The sequence below is a fragment of the Primulina tabacum genome, chromosome 9 (genome assembly GCF_025594145.1).
Source record: "Primulina tabacum isolate GXHZ01 chromosome 9, ASM2559414v2, whole genome shotgun sequence".
Classification (NCBI taxonomy): Eukaryota; Viridiplantae; Streptophyta; class Magnoliopsida; order Lamiales; family Gesneriaceae; genus Primulina; species Primulina tabacum.
The window spans coordinates 35275910-35298158 of record NC_134558.1 but is presented as its reverse complement, the minus strand read 5'-3'; the positions used below and the strand labels follow the sequence as shown (position 1 = coordinate 35298158).

The 22249-nt window shown below is 32.8% G+C and overlaps 3 protein-coding genes and 1 pseudogene across 8 annotated transcripts; 3 read left to right on the top strand and 1 right to left on the bottom strand.

The window, feature by feature from the left end:
* Nucleotides 1-464: 464 nt before the first annotated feature.
* LOC142555558 (putative xyloglucan glycosyltransferase 5) lies at nt 465-3547 on the bottom strand. Its single transcript, XM_075666475.1, has 5 exons — nt 2677-3547; nt 2164-2472; nt 1796-2086; nt 1545-1658; nt 465-1456 (listed from the first exon to the last, which is right to left on the bottom strand). The coding sequence occupies exons 1-5, from the start codon at nt 3397-3399 to the stop codon at nt 818-820; spliced, it is 2076 nt and encodes a 691-aa protein (XP_075522590.1). The 5' UTR covers nt 3400-3547; the 3' UTR covers nt 465-817.
* Nucleotides 3548-10355: 6808 nt separating this feature from the next.
* On the top strand, nt 10356-14108 carry LOC142555556 (uncharacterized). Of its 6 annotated transcripts, none has more exons than XM_075666471.1 (7): nt 10356-10471; nt 10539-10675; nt 10770-10895; nt 11635-13153; nt 13445-13693; nt 13767-13848; nt 13947-14108. In XM_075666471.1, the coding sequence occupies exons 1-4, from the start codon at nt 10373-10375 to the stop codon at nt 13055-13057; spliced, it is 1785 nt and encodes a 594-aa protein (XP_075522586.1). In that variant the 5' UTR covers nt 10356-10372; the 3' UTR covers nt 13058-13153; nt 13445-13693; nt 13767-13848; nt 13947-14108. The 6 variants fall into 6 exon arrangements, with proteins under 6 accessions (XP_075522586.1, XP_075522585.1, XP_075522589.1 ...); XM_075666470.1 differs by having other exon boundaries at nt 13926-14108; XM_075666474.1 differs by having other exon boundaries at nt 10545-10675; nt 10773-10895; nt 13767-14108.
* Nucleotides 14109-16627: 2519 nt separating this feature from the next.
* LOC142556629 (zinc finger protein CONSTANS-LIKE 3-like) lies at nt 16628-18230 on the top strand (annotated as a pseudogene).
* A 1938-nt stretch (nt 18231-20168) lies between these two features.
* LOC142555555 (ubiquitin-NEDD8-like protein RUB2) lies at nt 20169-22208 on the top strand. The gene is made up of 3 exons (XM_075666468.1): nt 20169-20421; nt 21251-21510; nt 21852-22208. The coding sequence occupies exons 1-3, from the start codon at nt 20329-20331 to the stop codon at nt 21961-21963; spliced, it is 465 nt and encodes a 154-aa protein (XP_075522583.1). The 5' UTR covers nt 20169-20328; the 3' UTR covers nt 21964-22208.
* The last annotated feature ends 41 nt before the right edge of the window (nt 22209-22249 follow it).

Here is a 22249-nt window from a genome sequence, read left to right as displayed (position 1 = left end):
AACAGAATCACAATTTCAAGATTTCTGCAAAATCAATAGCTGTGTCACAACATTGTTTGCTTTGGAAACGTTGATATCCAAGTCGACGATCTACGCTGTTATATGGCATCAACGACGTTAGCGGCAGCGATTTCTTGCGACACGAGTTTTAGAATCTAATCCTAAAATAATACCCATACTTTCTTGTGAAGTTGATTTGATAGACTAGTGGGTGGAATGATCTCTTCAATATCCTGATCTTTAGTAAACACAGTTCATCAAGTTAACTGAAAAGCCAATGATAAGAACAGAAGAAGTAAAATGTATCTATTGATGCACATTGCTTGCATCCCAACAATGTGGGAGTTTAGATGTCAAATTGAAGAAGTATCATGTCAAGAAAAGTACTGGTAACTATACAGTCAAATGTGCAATGTTTCCTCATTATATATCGTAGACACAACCCAAGAGTTTCCACAAGCAAATTTATCTTTTAAAGTATTTCTCAATCATTTACAATACAAGGCGAGAGTGGAATGACATAGTACACACAAATATACGAGACCAATTACCACAACAGAAGAATTGATCTTCCAACCTATACATAATGAAATTACGATTTACGTGTAAATGTTATTGTTATCCTATCTAAACAGAAAATTTGTCGAAAAAAGAACAGTAAAAGGTGATTAACAGGACGAAGAAAGCTTTACTTGGCGTGAATCTTGATGAATGATATTCACACTTAAACAAAATTACCCCTTAAATGAGCTGCTTAAGGCATCAAAATGACATAGGTTGTCTTGTCTTCATTTTACCTTTCATCATGATTTCTTTATCAACTAACCTGTTCTCCAATCAAATCAAGACCGACAAGTAGAAACGTGACGCCTTGAAATAGTAGGAAGTAAAAATGAAGTCCATGAGCAGACAAAAGACTTCTGATTGAAGCAGTTAGCAGAAGAAAAGCAAGAGCTAGCTCTTTTCGATAAATCTTGTTAGTTTTCTTGACCGGTTTGTTCACTGCTTGTTCCTTCAATAGGGTGAGATCAGAAAGATCATTTTCCGAAGCTCCCCTATTGATCTGTGGTTGCATAAGTGATTTCATATCCTTATCATCAGCAGCTAACAAGTCGGATTCTGAAGACCTTCCGGCCTTTTTGGTGACAATCCACTCGTATGAGCTACCTAATTGGAAGAGTCCCGATACCATGGCATTGAATTTAGTGACTGACATAGTGTTTTCAAATAGGAGATAGGGGGCGATGAAAGGGATGGATTTTGGTGAGGGTAGTATGTTGAGGAACGTCATTAGGATAGGAACGAAGCAAATGACCCACGTAGGTAGCTCAGCTTCGGGGATGAACATGGTCAATGGAAGAACTATGCAGAATAACGTGAATGAGTAGAAGGGAAGGATGAGTTTTCGAAGTAAGAAGAAGAGAAATATCAAATTCGCTTTCTTCCATGTTCGTATCTGCAGAAAAGAACCAGTATCCGTCGATCATCAGTGAGGCTTTCATCTGAAAACTATCAGCGACTTATAGAACTAATATTAAATGCACCTTTGATTTCAGGACAGCGGGCAGGCACAACCGGAACAGCTGCATAGGACCAGAATGCCATCGATGTTGTTGCTTCCTGTAAGCTTCAAATGACTCAGGAACTTCACATAGAACCTAAGTTCATATGCACGTAGAATACAATTGCGTTAGTCATAATAGTCGAGTTTCTTCAAAAAGTAGGAATGCCATGCTATGCTTTCTAAGGCATGCTGGCTGGCTGAAAAACAAAGTGAAATGACTGAATTTGGTACCTTGACATCATTGAGATATATGAACTTCCAACCATTGAGATGTGCACGTACAGCAATATCCATATCTTCTACAGTTGTCCGTTCAAGCCAACCGCCAGAATCTTCCAATGCTTTGATCCTCCAAACACCGGCAGTCCCGTTAAAACCAAAGAAATTCAAGAACACCCCATTAACCTGCTGTTCTACCTCAAAATGATAACACAAATTTACGTTCTGGAGGCGAGTCAACAAGTTCTCATCCTTGTTAACAAAAGTCCATCTTGCCTGAACTAATCCCAGTTCAGGATTATCCTACAACAAAAGAATTTTTTTTGTCGAATTCAAAATTTGACTGTGATTCAAGAATGCCAAAAGTTGAAGTAAAAAACCTTAAAATGTGGGACTGTCAGCTTGAGAAAATCGGGGGTTGGTTGAAAATCCGCGTCAAATATAGCAACAAATTCGTAATACTTCACATAGTCACAGCTCATTGCTGATTTAAGATTCCCAGCTTTATAACCGGTTCTAATCAGACGATGCCGATAGATTATGTTAATACCCTTTTGGCTCCATTTAGCAACCTCCGATTTAATCAGCAACTGAATATTTTCATCATTAGAATCATCAAGAATTTGAACTAGCAGACGTTCTTTCGGCCAATCTAGTTGACAGACTGCTGATATAGAAAGCTCATACACCTGTACGAATAATACAAATTTAGATATTCTTATTCACAAAAGATTTTCAAATCTTTAGATGACGTTTTTTTCCCATTTATCCCATTAGACCAAACTTATGTATCCTTGCATTGTCTTACTGAGCTGCGCTTAATGATCTAAGAACAACATATCAAACACTGAAAGCGACATATAGAAGAAATATTGAAGGAAACTATATCATACCTCCCGCTCGTTACACATAGGAATTTGAACAAGAACCATTGGGTAATTTTGAGCTTCTCCTTCAAGATCTTTGTATTCAAAAGGATCACCATTTATTGTAGGTCCAATCTTCTTCAACTTTATATACAAGAATCCCAAAAACAGAATTAACCGATCCAACGATTGGATTAGGAACAGAACGATACAAAAGGTCGATAAAGAGAGCACAAATGGCGCAATACATCGAACTCGAAACTCCAACCAAGCCACATAAAACAGTTGGAACAGGCCTTGGATATCGTAAGTGCGTGGAACGTAAAGATTTGGATTCTCAAAATATTGCCACCCTTTGAAATAAGCTACCACCTCAAAACCAAGAATTCCCAATAAAATCATTAAAAAGGATTTTATAACTTTCAGTATCAATTTACCCCTCCCTAGTTTCTCGCTGGCAAAAGCCACTCCTTGTCTCAAGATCAACCTCTTCTTGATGGCTCCAAGAAGACCCCACAAAATGGCTCCAAGCCAAGCCACACAGCCGACAGCTCGATTAGCCTTAAGAAGCAAAACCCATTTGACTTGCTTGGAATTTTTGAGCCGGCTCTTGTCCACTGGCTTGAATGCAGCATCGGGGCCATCGATTTCAAGAATGGAGAAATTGGGATTTTCCATTTTCACTACCACTGGAGTTCCTTGAGATGTGTCTTTAGTCCACCAGTTGAAAAGATTCATTCTGGGAACCATTTTCTTGTTTCCTCTAAAAATGGAGGTAAAAATTTCACCCTGCAAGGAATATAGAAACCGACCCAAAATTCAAAAACAGGTTCAAGAGACAAAATGCATCAAATCTTTACATTCAAGAATATACAAAAGTACATGTTAAAAATTAGACTTGCACCTGATTTAACATCAAAAGTTAAGTAAATAAAAGATTGTTCAAGTTCATATATCTAACACTATGATATTTAATCAACGGATGTGATACAATTAACACACTCATCACGTCCATGCGTGAACATTTGGAACGTGAAGTTTACGTACGACCTAATAATGAGGAGAAATGATGGACCAACACACAACGGAACCTGAGCTTTTATAACATACTAAGATTAAAACTTAGACTTAACTTAATCTCAAAAATTAATTTCAGTATAAGATTGTCCAAATTTATATATACAACTCTAAAAAATTTTATTCAACCAACATAAAACAATTAACCGAACAAATTGAAATTGGCAGCACCAACTAGAGAAAATAGCTCAAATTAAATTTAAAAAATTCACTAATAAATAGCTAGTTCGGTATTCAGAAGCAGAGTACAGGAAAGTTTAAAAAAACAAAAAAAAAAAGAAGTCAAAATAAAAATAGCTTAAAAAATTGACAAATATTCTTTGCACACAACATTACACAAAGCAAAGCACCATTTCAGAGAAAGGTATATAGCATCTACCAGAGAAATAATACCATTTAAAAAATGGATTTCATTTTCCCTGCAAATCCCTAGATTTCAACACATGGTACCATAAAATCTCGCCTTTATGATTTTTCAAGTGAAAACAACTAGAAGAGGATCCCAAGAAGCATAGGAACTCGATTTCTTGAAATGGCAAACGCAAAGAATCACACATATAGGAAAAGGTAAAAATTTTGCGGCATGCTAACAGGAATTAAGAACAACTGATCATAAAAATTCACTGAGTTAAAATTGCAAGTGGATAAGGTAAAAGTATGACACGGTAATATAACGCAGATCCCATGCTAAAAAAAGACATGCTTACAGTGACCATTAATCAGACATGAATCATGTTTCACATAAACTTCATCTGCATCATTAATTCAAGCTTGAGTTTAAAGTCAGATTTACTAATTGATTCCTCGCCCTTTAGCCTTAATCTTTCTTTTTTAATTGATAGATTTACCTTCAAAGAAACAATTTCCCAACAGCCTTGAATTAAATAAAAAATGAGGGAACAAATAGCATCTACAATTAAAACAATGCAATGCTTTAACTTTTTCGAATTGGCCAAGTCTTGTGTTTTATTGGCTGTAATATATATCCATGCAGACAAGTACTGTTGTGCAGTATTCTCTTCATAGAGAAGTTAGATTATCAAATCTATTGGCCATCAAATAATGTATAACTAGCAAATGCATGGACTTGTTGCTCATCTTGTGCTCAGGTTTCGAGTTTATGATAAATTATATTATTTGAAATTCAATTGTGACAAACTTATGCATCGGATACAAAAAAGTGATGTGTAACTTTATATAATCTAAATTGAGTAATGGCATTTTAGGCTTATGCCTTTTCTTCTTTCTTTTTCTATATTGTTGTATGCAATGACGGCGCTGCAGGATGGGCGCCCAATTGCCTATGAGAGTCGAAAACTCAATGATGCTGAGAAGAGATTCACATCACAGGAAATTATATTATTTGAAATTCAATTGTGACAAACATATGCATCGGATACAAAAAAAATGATGCGTAACTTTATATAATCTAAATTGAGTAATGGCATTTTAGGGAAGTAAAAAACATTTTTTGAGTCCAAATTTTGAGTAATATATTTACAATGGAAACTCTGATATGTATCTAAATTTACATAATTATAAATATTTTTTTAGATAATTATAAAGGGTTTTAAATCGTTGGAAAAATATGGGGTTTGCGTAGGGGTCGCCATGCAAGAAACAAAATACAGTACAAATGTCATCCTCGAGCTTACGTTTTATGTTTATATAATAAAAGTCAAGAACTATATTATTTTCTTAACAGAAACGTGTTAATTTTTGCAGGCTTGGTTTTAAATTGGAGGATTTGTTTATTTTAATTTCGAATTCTTAATATAAATCCCATCAAATTGTTTGAAAAATTTATGACTTGAATTGGAGTTAAATATTTGAATTTCGGAGTGATACATATTTTGAGTGAATTTCAGATCTACTATAATAATCATTACATTTACAAAATTTTAAAAAATTATATAGATGAATTTGAAATACATTTAAATATTCAAATGAAAATTGAAATTCATAACATCAAATATCTCCATTCAAGCACAACCTCACATTCAAGGAAATCAAAGGCTCGTAATTTTATTTATAAATTATGTTTTGAATCAAAAAAACATATGTTCGAAGGGATTTCATTTTTTTTAAAAAAAATAAAATGTTTCAATGAACTGGTAAGCCTACACTTTTATTCCAAAATAAAAATTCTAAGCTGTTGTAATTTAAAAGCAACAATTTTATTTTTACAATTGTAAATTGTAAGATGAAACGATTCAACCAGCTCATATGGCCTTGGATTCAAAAGCGGAAAATAGGGCCAACGAAATATTATGAGCCAAACAAATTAGACAAAAACTTGTATGAGACGGTATCACAAATCGTATTTTGTGAGACAGATCTCTTATTTGGGTGATCCATGAAAAAATATTATTTTTTATACTAATAATATTACTTTTTATTGTGAATATCGGTAGGATTGATCCGTCTCACAAATAAAGATTCGGAAGATCGTCTCACAAGAGACATACTCAACAAATTATTCTAAAGAATTTTTGTTGATAACCTATTTTTATATGATAGTATTTTTTTTTATGAACAAAATATTTATATTAACCTTTTTATGGCATGATTTACTTTATATATATTAAAAGATATAATTATGATCTCGTGAATCAAAAACTTAAAATTTACTCTTTACGATTTTGGTTATCTATGTTGTCGAATTTTAGTTTTATTTATTTTTTCTTAAGTGTTGATATTACACTGCATACATTAGCACCATATCGATGTAATGTTAGCGTCAAATATAAACTATATCAGTTCTATGTAAAAAAAGATTAAAATTGAATAAAACAAAAATAACATATTAAAATTGAAATTTAATAATATAAAAAACCAAAATCGCAAAAATACAAAATATAATGTTTTTCATTTGTGAAAGAACAACCAAACAAAAAATGGTACTGCTAGAATTGAATTGTTGAGACAACGTTGGATCAACCAAAACTTTAGGACACATGAACATTTGCGTTTTATTAAAAACTATAGTTGATGGTAACAATAAACCTCAAATATTTTAAAGCATATAACAATTCAAGCGTCACGTTTCAATTGGTTTGTCCAGCAGAGACAATTATTACATCAAATATTCTTTATCTCAATAATCACACTCTTTACAATCAGTGAAAGTTTAACTCGTCACCTTTAATTTAATATCAAGTGCAAGATCGATAGTTTATGATTTTATCAAAAACTATAACTAATAATAGCTCAAACATCATATTTAGATGGTGATACTAAATAGATATAATAATGTCACCAGTAAAAACAAAAACATGTTTACTGATGAATGCAACGGTACATAATTAAACGTCAACAATTTAATAATACTAAAGTCCGCATTTAAGACAGCAACCACCCATCTCCTGTTTATTATTTATCAAGCATTACTCTTATTTTGACGGTCAAATATAAATATATATTCCATCTATTTATTTTATTACGGTTGAGGATATGATAGTAACTATCTGGGAAGGACATTAACTTTTTTTTCCAACTTTATCCTTATATGATACTAATATTACACTTTTGTTTATTGTTTTTTTAAAACAATTCAATACACATTTTTATTTTATTTTTTTTATTTAAAAAATTCAAATATCAATTTAATTCATCCATAATTTGTCAAATTTCACTTTAGTCCATCGAGAATATATATAGCATGGCTCATATATTTGTATATTCATAGAGAACCAAACTGCATATTTTGACGTATTAGTGGACATGGTCAAAAAATAAGACAAACTGTTAATTATTAATTATTTAGTTAAATGATTAATTGTATAAAGAGAATACCATTAAGTAGTGGAGGAATGATGTTTGGTAGAAGATTGGTCCTACCTTTGTATGATTATGATAATGAATGTGATAATGAAAAGGGTCGGTTTTAAAAAATTATATTATTACTATTCTTTATTTTTTCCCCATGTGGAGAATACAAATTTTTTGAATTAAGAAGAGATTTGTTACGATGGAGATTGTAAAACAATATTTTAATTAATTGGTTTGACTAATTCCATTGGAAACTAGTCATGAGTCTGGTCCGAACCAAGTCAAATAACCATTTTAAGGTCAAACCGATCAGAACTGGTAAAAAACGATCAAGAACCATATGGACCAATGTGAATCGGTTCGATCATCAATTCAGTTATAAAAACACCGCTTGAAATGTTCCAAACTTAAAATTTTATCGTAAGATATTCTATAAATAATCGACCATATTGAGAATATTCGGTTATTGATCGATGAATTTAATAGAATTAATAATGGTGGAACTACAGAATTTGAGAGAAACCTCGAAAATTTTGGTTAATAAACACAATTTTAAAGAATATAATATACATAAAATATAAAATTCTCTCATGTAAAATAATACAGACACCCACTTTAGCTGAATTTGTCCTGAACTGTATGTAACAAACAATCTATTGAAAGTCCTTCTTTTGAATTTAAATTAAATTTAGTTGCACTATATACTAGTGTTCCGTGACATGCAATATGCATCATATTAATTTTTTTTTCTATGATGGTTTTTGTGTGAATGATACTTGTAAATTAGATAAACAAAAACTTGTTTGAGACGGTCTCACGGATCATATTTTGTGAGATAAATATCTTATTTAGGTTATCCATGAAAAAAATTACTTTTTATGTTAGGAGTATTATTTTTTATTGTGAATATCGGTAGGATTGACTCGTCTCATAGATAAAGATCCGTGAGATCATCTCACAAGAGACCTACTTAATTAGATAAGATTTAATGAGATGATTTAAATTTTTCGATAAATTAGAGATGAGTTAGAAAAAAAAAAATAGAAAAATTAAAAGGATTTTAAAAAATTACTTATAAACTCACATAATAAAGTTGTCTGACAAATATTATAAAACTGAAAAGTAATTTTGGTGTCACATTTACATACCGAATAATTAATTTATATGATATGTTCAAGTTTAATAATATAATATATAATATATAAATAATATAAATATGTGTATATAACAAATATAATAATTATATGTATAAAACAGTAAAACACACAAGAAGATTGAAATAAGTACCAAAACGGAATTAATAAAAAAATATAGGGTGCCAATTGCAATAAAGATAAAAAGTGAGAGCTGGAAGAATAATACAAACACTTCACCGACAAGTGTTAGGGTACAAAGAATCTTCCCAACTAGTGCTAAGAACATAGGCCCGCTTAATTGATAACTAGCACAAATTTTTGTGTGTATAAATTATATACATACAATAATAATATATATTATTTATTTACACACATAAATCTTGTTACTTTTTAGAGCAAAATCTTGAATTTTTTTTTATTTTTTTTATATTTATGGAATTAGAAATTTGAATTTAAGTTAAAAATAATAGGATCAATTCATTTTATATTACTTTACAATAAATAATAGGCAAACACCAAATGGCTTAGATGTCATTTGTCACATTCTCAGATTCCTTTTTTTTTTTTAATTTTAAAAAACTAATATATTTGCATATTTTATTTTAATAATTCATTGCTGTCCAATTATTAAGTGCGAGAAGTTTTGGACAAGGCCCAAGAATTGGGCTAAAATAAGCCCAAAAACAATAGATGATAAGTCGATGAATTTTGTAGATGGTTAAAAACCCAAAATGTCCATAAAAAAACCAAGATGTATATAAATTATTTTGAAAATAAAACGTATATAACTTTGTAATCAAACATAATAGTAAAATAAAAAGAAGTAATCAAACGTTTTTCTCGGACGAGCTTATCACACTGAGTTTGTTTAGTGTGACTTGATTAACGTAGTTTGCATGATATTGTTTTAGCTCGAAGTTTTTTAATAATTTGATTATAAACATACATTATGCTACAAAATAATATAAATAACGAGTCATTAAAAAAAAATATTACGAACAAAATTTGTTCAATAAATGAATTTTTTCTCTAATAGAAGTTGTATCATCATAAATAATTTTCATACATTCTTGTGATCAACTGTTGCAGATGGAATATTTTCATATACTCTTACATGTTTATATATTATTTCATATATTTCAAATTCATTTCTCAAGTGCAACCTAAGGGTTTTTCACATGAGATTTATTTAAAACATTATGGACCACATCTCACGTAGGAGGATACATGTCTACTATCGAATGTACTTATTAGAGGAATGCACACCAATATCCCCCGAGAAACCTTAATTATTAAGTATAGTGTTTTTAATTAAATTGCTAGATTTATTAATCATTAGGAAACTAATTATATTTCAATCCTTCTTTTTGAAAGAGAATTATTTTTATCTATAGTCTGTTTAAAAAAATTAATTTTTTAGTTATTACTTACTGATCATCTGACACTGAACTCTAAAAATAGGACGAGTTGTTAGATGTGTAAGATTATGATGAAATTAACTTTGTTCTCAAAATAAATCATTCTATTAAAATATTTCTATATATGCATACATAAAATAGAATCTAATGGTTTATTAAAAAAAAATAAAATTAAATCAATGGGTCTAATGGTCCAGAAAAAATTTGAATCCAACGGGGTAGGGAATTTTTTTAAAACAATCTAATGGGTTGGCCCAAATATTTTGAGCCCAAGTTTCTATTTCTTACAAGTCAGAATCTAGTCTCAAAGCCTATCAGTGCATGTCCTCTCGATTCCTTCCGCTCGAAGCAGCTTGGGGCCGCCGTCTCCACCGCTGTCGCCACCCTAATCGGTTCAATTCTCCGGAACCAATGCAATCTGTAAGTGGAAGTTGCTCTCCCTGCCATTGCAATGCCTGTACAGATTCTAATTTTTTAAATATTTAAGTTCCAGCTTTTATTCCCCGCTCAAGAATCTAATTTTCTTCTACGAGTACTGTGCGGGAGCTTCCAAATTATTGAGTCATTGAGAGACCTAATTTCTCTTTATTGTTCGAAATACAGCTTCGACTTGATCGAATCTCGGTAAGAACATTTCTTGAATTTTTTGATCGCGTATCTTCAATTTCGGAGGCGTGAATTGACAAAATTTTCATATTTTTTCCAACATTTTTTGAAGTAGGTGTGTGATTAGCATTCAGAATGATAATGAAATCTCAGATGGCGAAGGAGAGCCGAGGGGTGCAGTTTTCAACGTGTTGGATGCGTTGTTGAAAGGAAGTTTAGATCGCTTAAAAGCAATGAGGTTTGTTTTTGACAACTTTAATTGGTTGTTTGTTCTTAAATCTGGGTCTCATATAAATTGAAGTTCAATGCTCAGGGACGAAATTTTTTTCTACAAAAAGAAATAAACATCAAATTTATTTATTTTAATTGAGAAGTTAATTTCCCCCGGATCAATGTAGTTTTCCAGACTGTTTCTTAATTTTATTCGATATGCATTTTAGTTGAGGAGTTGTTTGCTCTGGCTCAGTTTCCTTATTTTTTTATTTTAGTTAGATATTATTAGTGTAATTCACAGTAGATGGTACTCGGAAATTTACATTGCGGCTTTCGAATACAGGAATTTTAAGCCCGTGTCTAGGAAAGATTGAGATACCTAGTTCAATATATTTCGACTCACGCACGCATTGGACCTTGCCACAGAAATCTATCCTTTTTAATACCGAATTAGTTGTTATTCACAAGCATAATTTGATGGTGGTAGGGGTGATGAGCTATTCTGTGTATTAGGAGTCACCGAAAGTCTGAAACTAAAACTTAAACCGTCAGATATTGATCCAAAATCTTGTGACACCATTATCTTTAGACCGAGTCACTGATTATAATGTTGAATTTCACGTAAAGATCAAATTTGTTAATCATTATGTTGAAGTAATGTGAGAAAACTGTGACAAACTTGGCATCCATTAACAACTTCTGAACATGAGAGCTTCAATTAATGTTTATCACATGGATTTAACTCAAACTCAAAATATATGCAGGGAAAGCATAAGTTGGGTTCATACAAGGGGTTGTGGTGCTATCTTGGAAACAGATTACAGTGGTGATATAACTCTTATAAGGTCTTTGTGTTTGGAAGGTAAGTTAGGAGCAGCCATATACGTTTGGACTAATATGGTTCAGCAGCTTAGACTTCCTGATGTTGTAACTCACAATTACCTTTTAAATGCAATATGCAAAAGCGGTGACTTAGGGAAGGCAGAGTGGCTTGTTAGGGAGATGATATTCCAGGGACCCTTTCCTACTTGCGCTACTTTTAACACTTTAATGAATGGTTATTGCCTTGTCAATAAAGTGGATAAGGGTCTGGATCTTTTTTCTACCATGGCTAATCATGGAATCAGACCAAACAGAGTCTCATGTAATATTCTCGTGCATGCCCTTTGCCAGAAGGGTTTGTTAGAGGACGCGAGAAAGCTTCTTGAGAAGATACTGGGAGATGATAATGATGGGGAAACCTCGGAGTTAATCACTTCAACTATCCTCATGGACGGTCACTTCAAGACTGGGAACACGCTTGAAGCGCTCACTTGTTGGAATGATGTAGTCTTAAGGGGTATAGAGGCTGATGTTGTAGCATATAATGTTATCATTCATGGACGCTCTGCTATCGGAGGCATGAAAGGTGCATATAAATCGTTGTGCCAAATGTTTAAAAGTGGTCATCTTCCTGATGTTATTACGTATAATACACTAATTGGCAAGCTTTGCAAGGCAGGCAGGATCAACGAGGCATGTTATGTTTTTGGTGATATGTCAATGATGGGTGTTTCCCCCGATCACGTCACATACAAAATGATTATCCAAGGTTTGTGCATTAATGGGGATGCAGTTAGAGCTAATAATTTTCTTTGTCACATGTTAGAGTTCTCCATCAGACCAGATCCTCTCATTTTCAATGTTATAATTCAGGCCTTTGGAAAATGTGGAGACATACATAAGGCATTGTCTGTGAGAAATCTAATGGTTGAACTTGGTGTACTACCCAATATTTACACTTACAATGCCCTGATCCAGGCACAAGTAAGAAACGGAAATATCGATCAGGTTCATTACCTGAAGAAAGAGATGCTATTAAATGGTGTTTTCCCTGATTTAGTCACTTACAATATGTTGATTGGTGTTGCTTGTAATATTGGTCTCTTAAGTTCTGCTCTCCAACTACATGATGAGATGCTCAGGAAAGGGTGTGATCCAGATATTGTAACTTATACTATATTACTTAAGCATTACTGTTTACGAGGTAGCATGAAGAAGGCAGAAGAGCTCTTTTTAAAGGTGCTTTGGTCTGGTTTACGAATGGATCATATTCCGTTTCTTATACTAATGAAGAGATACTTCAAGACGAGAGAGCTTGATAAAGTATTTGATCTTTACTTGATATGGTTAAAGAAAGGAATTTGAATGGTTTTAATATTTAATTACATGTCAGCAACCAAAAGCTTTCACATTTGTATGAAGCTTTCGCTTGGTATGTTGCAGCTTGGATTTCTAATCGAGGTATGCTTTCACAACTGTTCTACCTTTTTCTCCTCTCTGTTTCTATTATTTTGATTCTCCATTTATTCAAACCGTTTTCACACTTATTTTTCTTTCTCTGCGTTTTTATTGCCAATGTTATTTATTATTTTCTAAATAACCAGTAACTATTTGTCTTATGTTTAGAATGCAAGTAACGAGGGATCGAGCTCTTATATTTCAGTCACACGTTGTTATTGTCTTTTGTCTCAAATTTACTTTTCTTGCTTACTGGATTTTAGCAACATATCTTAAAAATTGGTTGAATTCTAGAGTCGAATTGGACGAGGCCTTGTTGAAGCATTTGCGAACCGGAACCATGGAGAAAATGGCATTGGCTTTGGATTTGAGGCGTTCATGGTAGCTCCTTTCAAATTGGATAATAACATCCATCATTGGCATGAAAGCAGCAGATGCCCGTTGTAGATAATGTGTGAGGATATTTGTAAACAGAGAGAGTGTCGGATTCAACGCCACAACATTGAAGTTGGAGTTATCTCATGATGTCAGGAGAGATATAAGGTTTTTAAATTACCGTTTTTCTATACTAGTTCACCAAAACGCGGTGCCTGATAAAGTTCAAAATACGTTTTAGGCGCATCCAGAAGGTGGTAAAAAATACAAGCTCACAGATCAAGATGCTGGAATAATTGCGCAATGGTTTGCAGAAACCAGAGGTAAATAAATGTGATAAGAGGATATGAGATGATTCCATGTAGTTCGACTCGGACATTAATTCTTGGATTTGTTGAAGGGTGATCCACACCTTTCGCAGTGTATATTGAGGATCAGCATTGGATAAAAAAATCCAAGAGTTGATGCAACATAGAATGATCCTATGGCCAAGGATGGAGAACTGCTAAAGATGTAAAAAAGATTATGATTAATGTAGATTTTCTCAATGTCTGTTAAAAAATGTATCTCATTTCATTCTCTATATGCGTCTATTGTATCTATTTTGAAATTATAATAAATGCTTGCCAATTTTCGTAATGAAACAGAATGGTAAATTTATGCCCGATATTTCTAAAATTGATCCATTATAATTTTCATGGTTGGTAGGAAAAATTAGAAAATTTTTATGAAAGCCATCCTCAGAATATTCCGGTCACAGAAAAGCAAAAGCAAATAAAATCTTGCAAATAATTTCATGCTATATTATATGCTTTAAAATATGAATAGGTTTCTTGTGAGACGATCTCACGAATTTTTATCTGTGAGACGGATCAAATCTACCGATATTCATAATAAAAAATAATACTCTTAGCATAAAAAGTAATATTTTTTCATGGATGACCCAAATAAGAGATCCGTCTCATAAAATATGACTCGTGAGACTGTCTCACACAAGTTTTTGCCTTAAAATATAACCGATGAGAAATCAGTATAGGACAAATTGTTATTATTTTATTTTTTAATGGTTTTGGGCATAAATTCAATATTGGAGGCAATTTGTGAGAAATGAATGGAGCCAAATCAAAATTGACCAAGTATTCAGTTGGAACCCGAAAAATATGTCAATTATGAACAAACCAACTGGCCTTAGTTTTGGTTGTCAACTCCTACAAGGGCATCTCCAACCCAAGCAGTGCTTGGGCTTCTCCGATGGAGCTGCACGATTTGCAAAATAGTGCAGCTCCAAATGTGGCGCAGAGCATTTTTATTTTTTATTTTTTATTTTTTTTTGTTTTGTTTAAGTATAAATATTTATATTAAGAATTATAAATATTATTTATATAATAATATTATATTATTACATTAATTTAATATTATCACAATTTTTAAAAATATAATATTAAATATATTCAATATAAAATATAATTATAATTATAACACTACATTTAAAAAATATATATGTAATAACTTATAAAAAAAATTAAATAAATAAAAAAAAAATATTCCGAGAATATTCTTTTTTAGAGCAAGATTTGAAATAGATGAGTTGAATATGAATATTTTATTTGTGCAGAAACTGCACTATTTTAGAGTAGAGTTGTTTTAAAATAGAATTTTGGATTGGAGATGACTCAATGCCAATCCCCAGTCTACCATCACCACCTCCAATGACAATTTTATTAATTGAACATAGATTATTAGTGCTATAAAAATAAATTATCAAAATAAAGTCAACCGTTATGATAAAACTTGTTTTTTAATCCCAACTGCATAGTCGTATTTGTATCAAGTTTTTATCGGACCCAATTTTTTTTTCTGCAGTCGCTTATTAACTCAAAAAATATTTTTGCATTCTCTGAGCCCACAAGTGTTTTCAAATGAAATTCAATACAAAATATTAAAAATCTGGAACTAATACATGATATTTGATTATTAATTGTTTTAAATCTGATACAAAATATAAAATTTTAAATATACAATTGGAACAACCATATTATATCAATATTTGCTACATTTGTTTGTGTAATCAAATATCATATCATATTATAAAGAGTTGATATTAAAATATCATATATTAATACCATATTTTTAATATCTTATACCGATTTTCATCAGAAAAAGACATGCATCATTAGTATCAATACTTGTTATACATGTTTGAGTGCTCAAAAATAATATATCAATATCATATCCGAAATATTTTATACTCTAATAACATATATTAATATCATATTTTCAATGTTTTGTTTCGTTTTCCATTCAAAAAAGACTTGACTTATTATACATGTTCAAGTACTCAAAAATCATACATTAATGTCAGATTTGAAAAGTTTTATACTCAAATATCATATAACAGTTCCAAATTTTCAAAATTTTGTGACGAATTTTCATCAAATAACATTTGGGGGCTCAGAAAGTGCAGAAATATTTTGTGTGAATAAAAAACCGTAGAAATTTTGTTGGTTCGACATAAACTAAACAGTAGCTATATTTGATTTATTGATCATTTACTCTTTCTCATAGCCGGAAAATGTATGTATTATTGACCAAAGTTTGGGTCAATAAAAGTTATTGGGACTTTAATCCGCTCTATATGCCATAAGAGTGAGGAAGAACCTACCATCTTTCCCCTAAGATGAGAGATTAATGATGTTTTAGTTGGTAAATTATGTGAGTAATTGATTAATGATCATGAATTTTATTTATTTTAATAATGTTTTTTCAATCGAACTTATCGCAAAAAAATTATTCAACGTATTTTACATGTTAATATTTTAGTTCAAAAATTTAGTCAATACGCATACAACGGTGACAACCGTTGAAATCTCTGTCTTAGTAAAAAGAAGTAACGAAATATATATTCTTTCTTATGAGATTTTAGGTTGACTCAAATATAATATATATATATCAAATTGCAATAGCTTGGCTGATAAAGTGCCACGTGTCGTTTAAATAATGTGCTTCACTAACCTATTAACTTTCCCTGTCTCGATAAAGATTTCATACTTTTTACTTTCAAAAAAAAAGATTTCATACTTTTGCACTGTGTTGAGATACAAAGATTGGAAAATGGGGAGTTGCGAAACATGGAGCTTAACATCCAAGATATGCGATTCATGCAAAACGAAGCCGGCGTTGGTTTACTGCCGCGCCGACTCCGCCTTCCTCTGCGTGGCATGCGACTCTAATATCCACTCCGCCAACAAGCTCGCCTCCCGCCACTCGAGCGTGTGGGTTTGCGAGGTTTGCGAGCAGGCCCCCGCCGTCGTCACCTGCTAAGCCGACGCCGCCGCACTCTGCGCCGCGTGCGACGGCGACATACACTCGGAAAACCCCCTTGCCTGTCGCCACCAGCGGCTCCCAATTGTTCCATTTAACGGCGCTGCTTCCACTACAAAGTCAGCCACCTCCTCCGCCTCTGCCTCATTCGGCAACGACTACGCCGAGGAGGAGGCGGAGGCCGCTTCATGGCTCCTCATGAAGCTGGGCGACGGTCCGAGGTGGCTTGCATACAAGTCTCATCAAGAGGAGTACTTGTTCAGTGATTCCGATCCATTTTTGGATCTTGATTTGATATCCGTTGAACAGAAGCCTAAGCATGTTGCTGTTGATGAGCAGCATGGAGCTGTTCCAGTTCAAGCCTAAAATGAATTGGATTCGGGTCATATTCTGGATCCGGTTGTGAGCGGGTTTCCTAATCATGAATCATGATGTGAAATCTCCAACGTACAGTTTCACCTCGCATTCCATGAGCCAAAGTGTATAAATATTCTTCATCGTTCGTAGATATATACCATTCTCAAATTCATTCCATCTTCATTTGTTTGGAAGATAGCTTAAAGTTTTAGTGTTATGGCTGCTGGTATCATCTTCCTCATTGGAAATGGTAGTGGTGCCGGACCACAACTCCGCCACGGCCTACGCTGCAAACGACTCTGCCTCTGTCCCCATCCCGATCTCGGGGATCGACAGAAAAGCAAGGGTCTTAAGGTACAGGGAGAAATAAAGAGTAGAAAGTTTGAGAAAACCATTCGATATGCATCGAGAAAGGCCTATGCCGAGACAAGGCCAAGAATTAAAGGGAGATTTGCTAAGCTCTCGGAGCTTGAAGTAATGAAGTCGATCCCTTCATTGCTTAAGATGATGCCTCGTTTTGTGTAGTCCCCGCTTTCTAATCTTGATCATCTCGTGTTCTAAGTGACGTTCAGGCTGTTGTTTTCTAAAACTCTGTGAGATTCCACGCAAGCTCAACTTTGGGTTGTAATCTTGATCATAATTCGTGGGAATGCTGTGAGACCTTGGAGGATCAAAGATCTTTTTTTTGTTCAGACGGTGTCTCACAAGTTGGTTATACGCTGTAAGAATATAATAGGAAACTGATTTCTTTTGGTTAATGACAATAAACGAAAGGAAGTTAGTTGGAATCTTGAGTTCAATATTATATTGAACAGCATGGGAAAGCTTGGTAACCGGAAGACTGCACCATCATCACCGATTCACAGAGATCCAAGAAAGTGCAAGGAACAGAGATAAAGTTGGTGAGATTGAGGGAATAGACTCGATTGTAATTCTTTCATTGTGATCGACTCGTACTAGTAATAAAATCTCTCTTTAATTGATCAATAAAGGTGGTTGTTTTCTTCCAGTGAACGTAGGCCGGAAGCTTGGCCGAACCGATTAAAGTTCTTCTGTTCATTGAGTTTTAACAATATCAATAAGGGATTTCAAGTTTTTTATGTCTTCGAAGTTTGGTGGATGTTAATGTAATATTTAATCCAACTCTAATGTAATATTGTTACCTCCAGAGTTATTCGTGTTTTTTTTCTATTTCAATATCATTAAATTTTGTGAGTCTCTCACATTTTTATAAAAATTAACGTAGATACTAACATTTAACCACATCATAGAGCATAAATTCTTCGGACATAACATATAATAATCTTTTGCATCATAATTATATGTTATAAATAAAACTCTCAAACTCCAAAGTCATAGCATAATTTGACATCTTGTTTTGCAGATGTAGTTTGTTTGAATTATTAGAACTTGAAATATTTTTATTTTTTTTAAAGAAATGTTTTTCAAATTTAGTAATTACTCTTTGAAATCTAAGCAAATTCAAACAATTAATGCGGCATAAGACTATGGTCATTGGTGATAGAGGAAACATAGCCACACGAAAATAGCTAGAAAAAATTAGCTCTAAAAAAACAATTCGAAAAGATTAGATTTCGTTTGTACAAATACTTTAACGTTTTTAGTACTTTGTAAGTAAAAAAAAACACTTAAAAGTATGTGTTCGAATAAAATTTTGTAAAAGTTTTTGAAAAATATTTTAAAAAAGTGTTATCCCCATATAATTTTAAAAAAACAATTGAGATGTGTTTTTTTATGTTTTCAAAAGTGAAAATAATGATCATAATCAAAAAATATTATTTTTAAATGTAAAAACGTTTTTATTAAATAATTGACAAAAATATATATTTGTTCGTAAAACAATTTTTAAAATATTTTCCAAAAAATTTGCAAAAATATTGTTGTGAAAACATTTTATAAATACTTTTCCATACAGATTTTCATCTAACTGAGGAGAAAAAATATCTTGAAAGAAAAGGCGGTCATACAAGAATGACCCATATCAACCGGGCTACAAATGATTAATGGGCTTTCCAATAAGAATGGGCTTTCTATTTAAACTATATTTTTAATAACTAATTACATTTTTTGGAAATAATAACTAAATATTTTTAATTACGAAATATATGAAGGAATTAGTAAAAAAAATATAGCATGTTATAATAAGCCGAGAAATAAATCTTTAAGCCTTCAATGCGTAGACGATGCTCCCATAAAAAACAAAACAAAAACTTGTGTGAAATGGTCTCACGAGTCATATTTTGGGAGACATATATCTTATTTGGGTAATCCATGAAAAAATATTACTTTTTATTGTAAGTATCGGTATAAAGATTTGTGAGACCGTATCACAAGAGACCTACTTAAAAAAAAAGGTATCTTTCTAAGATATTGACGTTTCAAATATTCTCATTCCTTATGAATTAAATGCTTCCACTACCTTAAGAATATTCAAGTTCAAAATATTTTAAAATGTTTATTGTATTTAAAGTTGAGATGAATTTCGATTCGCAAAAATAGATGCAAAGGTAATTCATAAATTTGGGCAGAACTTTTTTTTTCTATTTGTCAAGTTTAATGGTTTCTCTCCAAGTTGTGGTTTACAAACTTGAATTTTTTTTTATGCCTCACCAACTTGATTTATAAACTTGAACATAGTAAAAGCATACCATAGACTAAAAAAAACCTTGCAAAGTTTAATATATTATATAATATAGTTCAATTATTTGTACCAACTTCATATATAAATTATTTTTACGAAACAAAACTCATGCGACACCGTTTCACGAATCAATTTTATGAGATAGATAACTAATCTGATTCATAAAAAATATTATATAGATTAAATCGATACATCTAACGGATATACATGTGTTAATATCGTCTCACTGAAAACCTACTCGATTGACCGTGCATCATTTAAATTTTAATTAGAAGATTCATATTTTGATACCAAACTCTCTGAATTCAGAACCGGGTAAGCTTCCAAAAAATTCCTCGGCCCGCAAAGAACCGCAATATATAAAGTGATAGACCAGAATTGGTTCTGGCAATCTGATACTACGCAGTCCATTTTCAGAGGAATTAGTGTTCAATTTCAACAATTTGAGGGGCTCGAATTCAAGATGCAGATCTTTGTAAAAACCCTAACTGGAAAAACTATAACGCTCGAGGTCGAAAGCAGTGACACCATCGACATCGTCAAGACCAAGATTCAGGTCCGATCGTTTTCCTATTACTGTTGTCGATTTTCCTCCTTTTGTGTCGATCATCATTTTGGTTTTTTCGATTGGTTTATCCAATTATGTTTTTTTTGTTCGTCTCTGTTGCTGTTCTGCTTGTTGGTCGAGTCTGTTCCTTTTGTTTTCCTTTTTTGTAGTTGCTGATGATGTTGAATGAGTTAGTTGGACTCTAGCAATTTGTTGTTATTTGTTATCTTTATGAGAGGAAAAGTTTGCGTCAAATTGTGTATGTTTTTTGAAGGAGCTTGAATGATCAGTTGTTCAGTTGCTAATATCTGCCACGATCATGGATGAATCTTGGTGGGAATATACATGAGTGCACTAGATTATGATACGCCTGAAAGTTATTAATTGGTTACATACTTGTTCAGGTATATGTTATAGGTAAAATTTTGATGATTGTTTATTATTGAACAAACATATCGAGTTGGGAGAGGAGGGGACGTTCTCAGGCAGGGTGTGAGAGAGCAATCACCCCTCTATAGTGAAAAAGAGTATAACTATAATTTTATAAAAAGCTACCCCCTACCCCTCGACGATCTCCGCCAATTTTTATTTCCCTGATCCTACCCTAGTTGCTGTTGGGGAAAAGATTGAATACATGCAATAGAAGACATATGCTTGACGATTGCTCTTCTTTTACCTTTTTTTCTTGTTTGGGGAATGGCTGGATGGTAGTGCTGGAACATGAAAAGAAAGATTCTGTTTTTGGTTTCTGAATTTTAGTATGGGCAGTTTTTTTTTCCTTCTATCATACCTGCATTGTATTCGACAATTAAACAAACGGGAGAATTACTGGTCTTAGGACAAGGAAGGCATAGCTCCAGACCAGCAGAGGCTCATATTTGCTGGTAAACAGTTGGAAGATGGCAGAACCTTGGCAGATTACAATATCCAGAAAGAATCAACTCTTCACCTTGTTTTGAGACTTAGGGGAGGAACAATGATAAAAGTCAAGACCCTTACTGGAAAGGAAATTGAAATCGACATTGAACCTACTGATACCATTGACCGGATCAAGGAACGAGTCGAGGAGAAGGAAGGAATTCCTCCTGTGCAACAAAGGTTAGTCATGTTTTCTTTAATTGATTTATCAGTATTGTTATCTTTGTTTATTTTCTCACTTGACGTTGAGATGTTCTATGCCATACCAATCAATTTTTCAGTTCCGATGCCATTAAATCTTTTTACCATTTGGAATGAAGTACTTGTGGGTAACAATAAGTCCATATTCTCGATAAAATCTCAATTTATTTTGATGGTCTAGTTTGCTATGGTTCAGTTATCTCAAATCCTTTAGCTGCAGAACTATAGCCTCAAATATTGGAGAAATAAAATTCATATATAAAACAGGTATTCTCCGACTATCATTGCTAACACGATGAATCTGCCACGTTTTCCTTTAGGCTTATATATGCTGGCAAGCAGCTTGCAGACGACAAAACTGCCAAGGATTACAACATCGAAGGTGGCTCTGTTCTTCATCTTGTTCTTGCTTTGAGGGGTGGTTGTCTTTAGACAGCTGCTTGGGTTTTTCGAACAATTTGCAGTGAACTGCTAAAATTTGATGTACTCTCTGGAAACTAATAATTCCGGTTAAAAACCCGTAGAATTCTAGTATTCAGGAAGTTTTATCTGATCTCCACTTATGTATGATCATCTTGCCTTGTGTTCTCGTACAATTTTGAATCATGTAAAATCTCATCGTTGAATCCTCAAATTGGATCGAGTGTTGTATGCCAATCTATGGGTTTTGGCCATCACCTCAAAGTGTTACGTAATCCTTTACTTCTTGCCGGAGCTA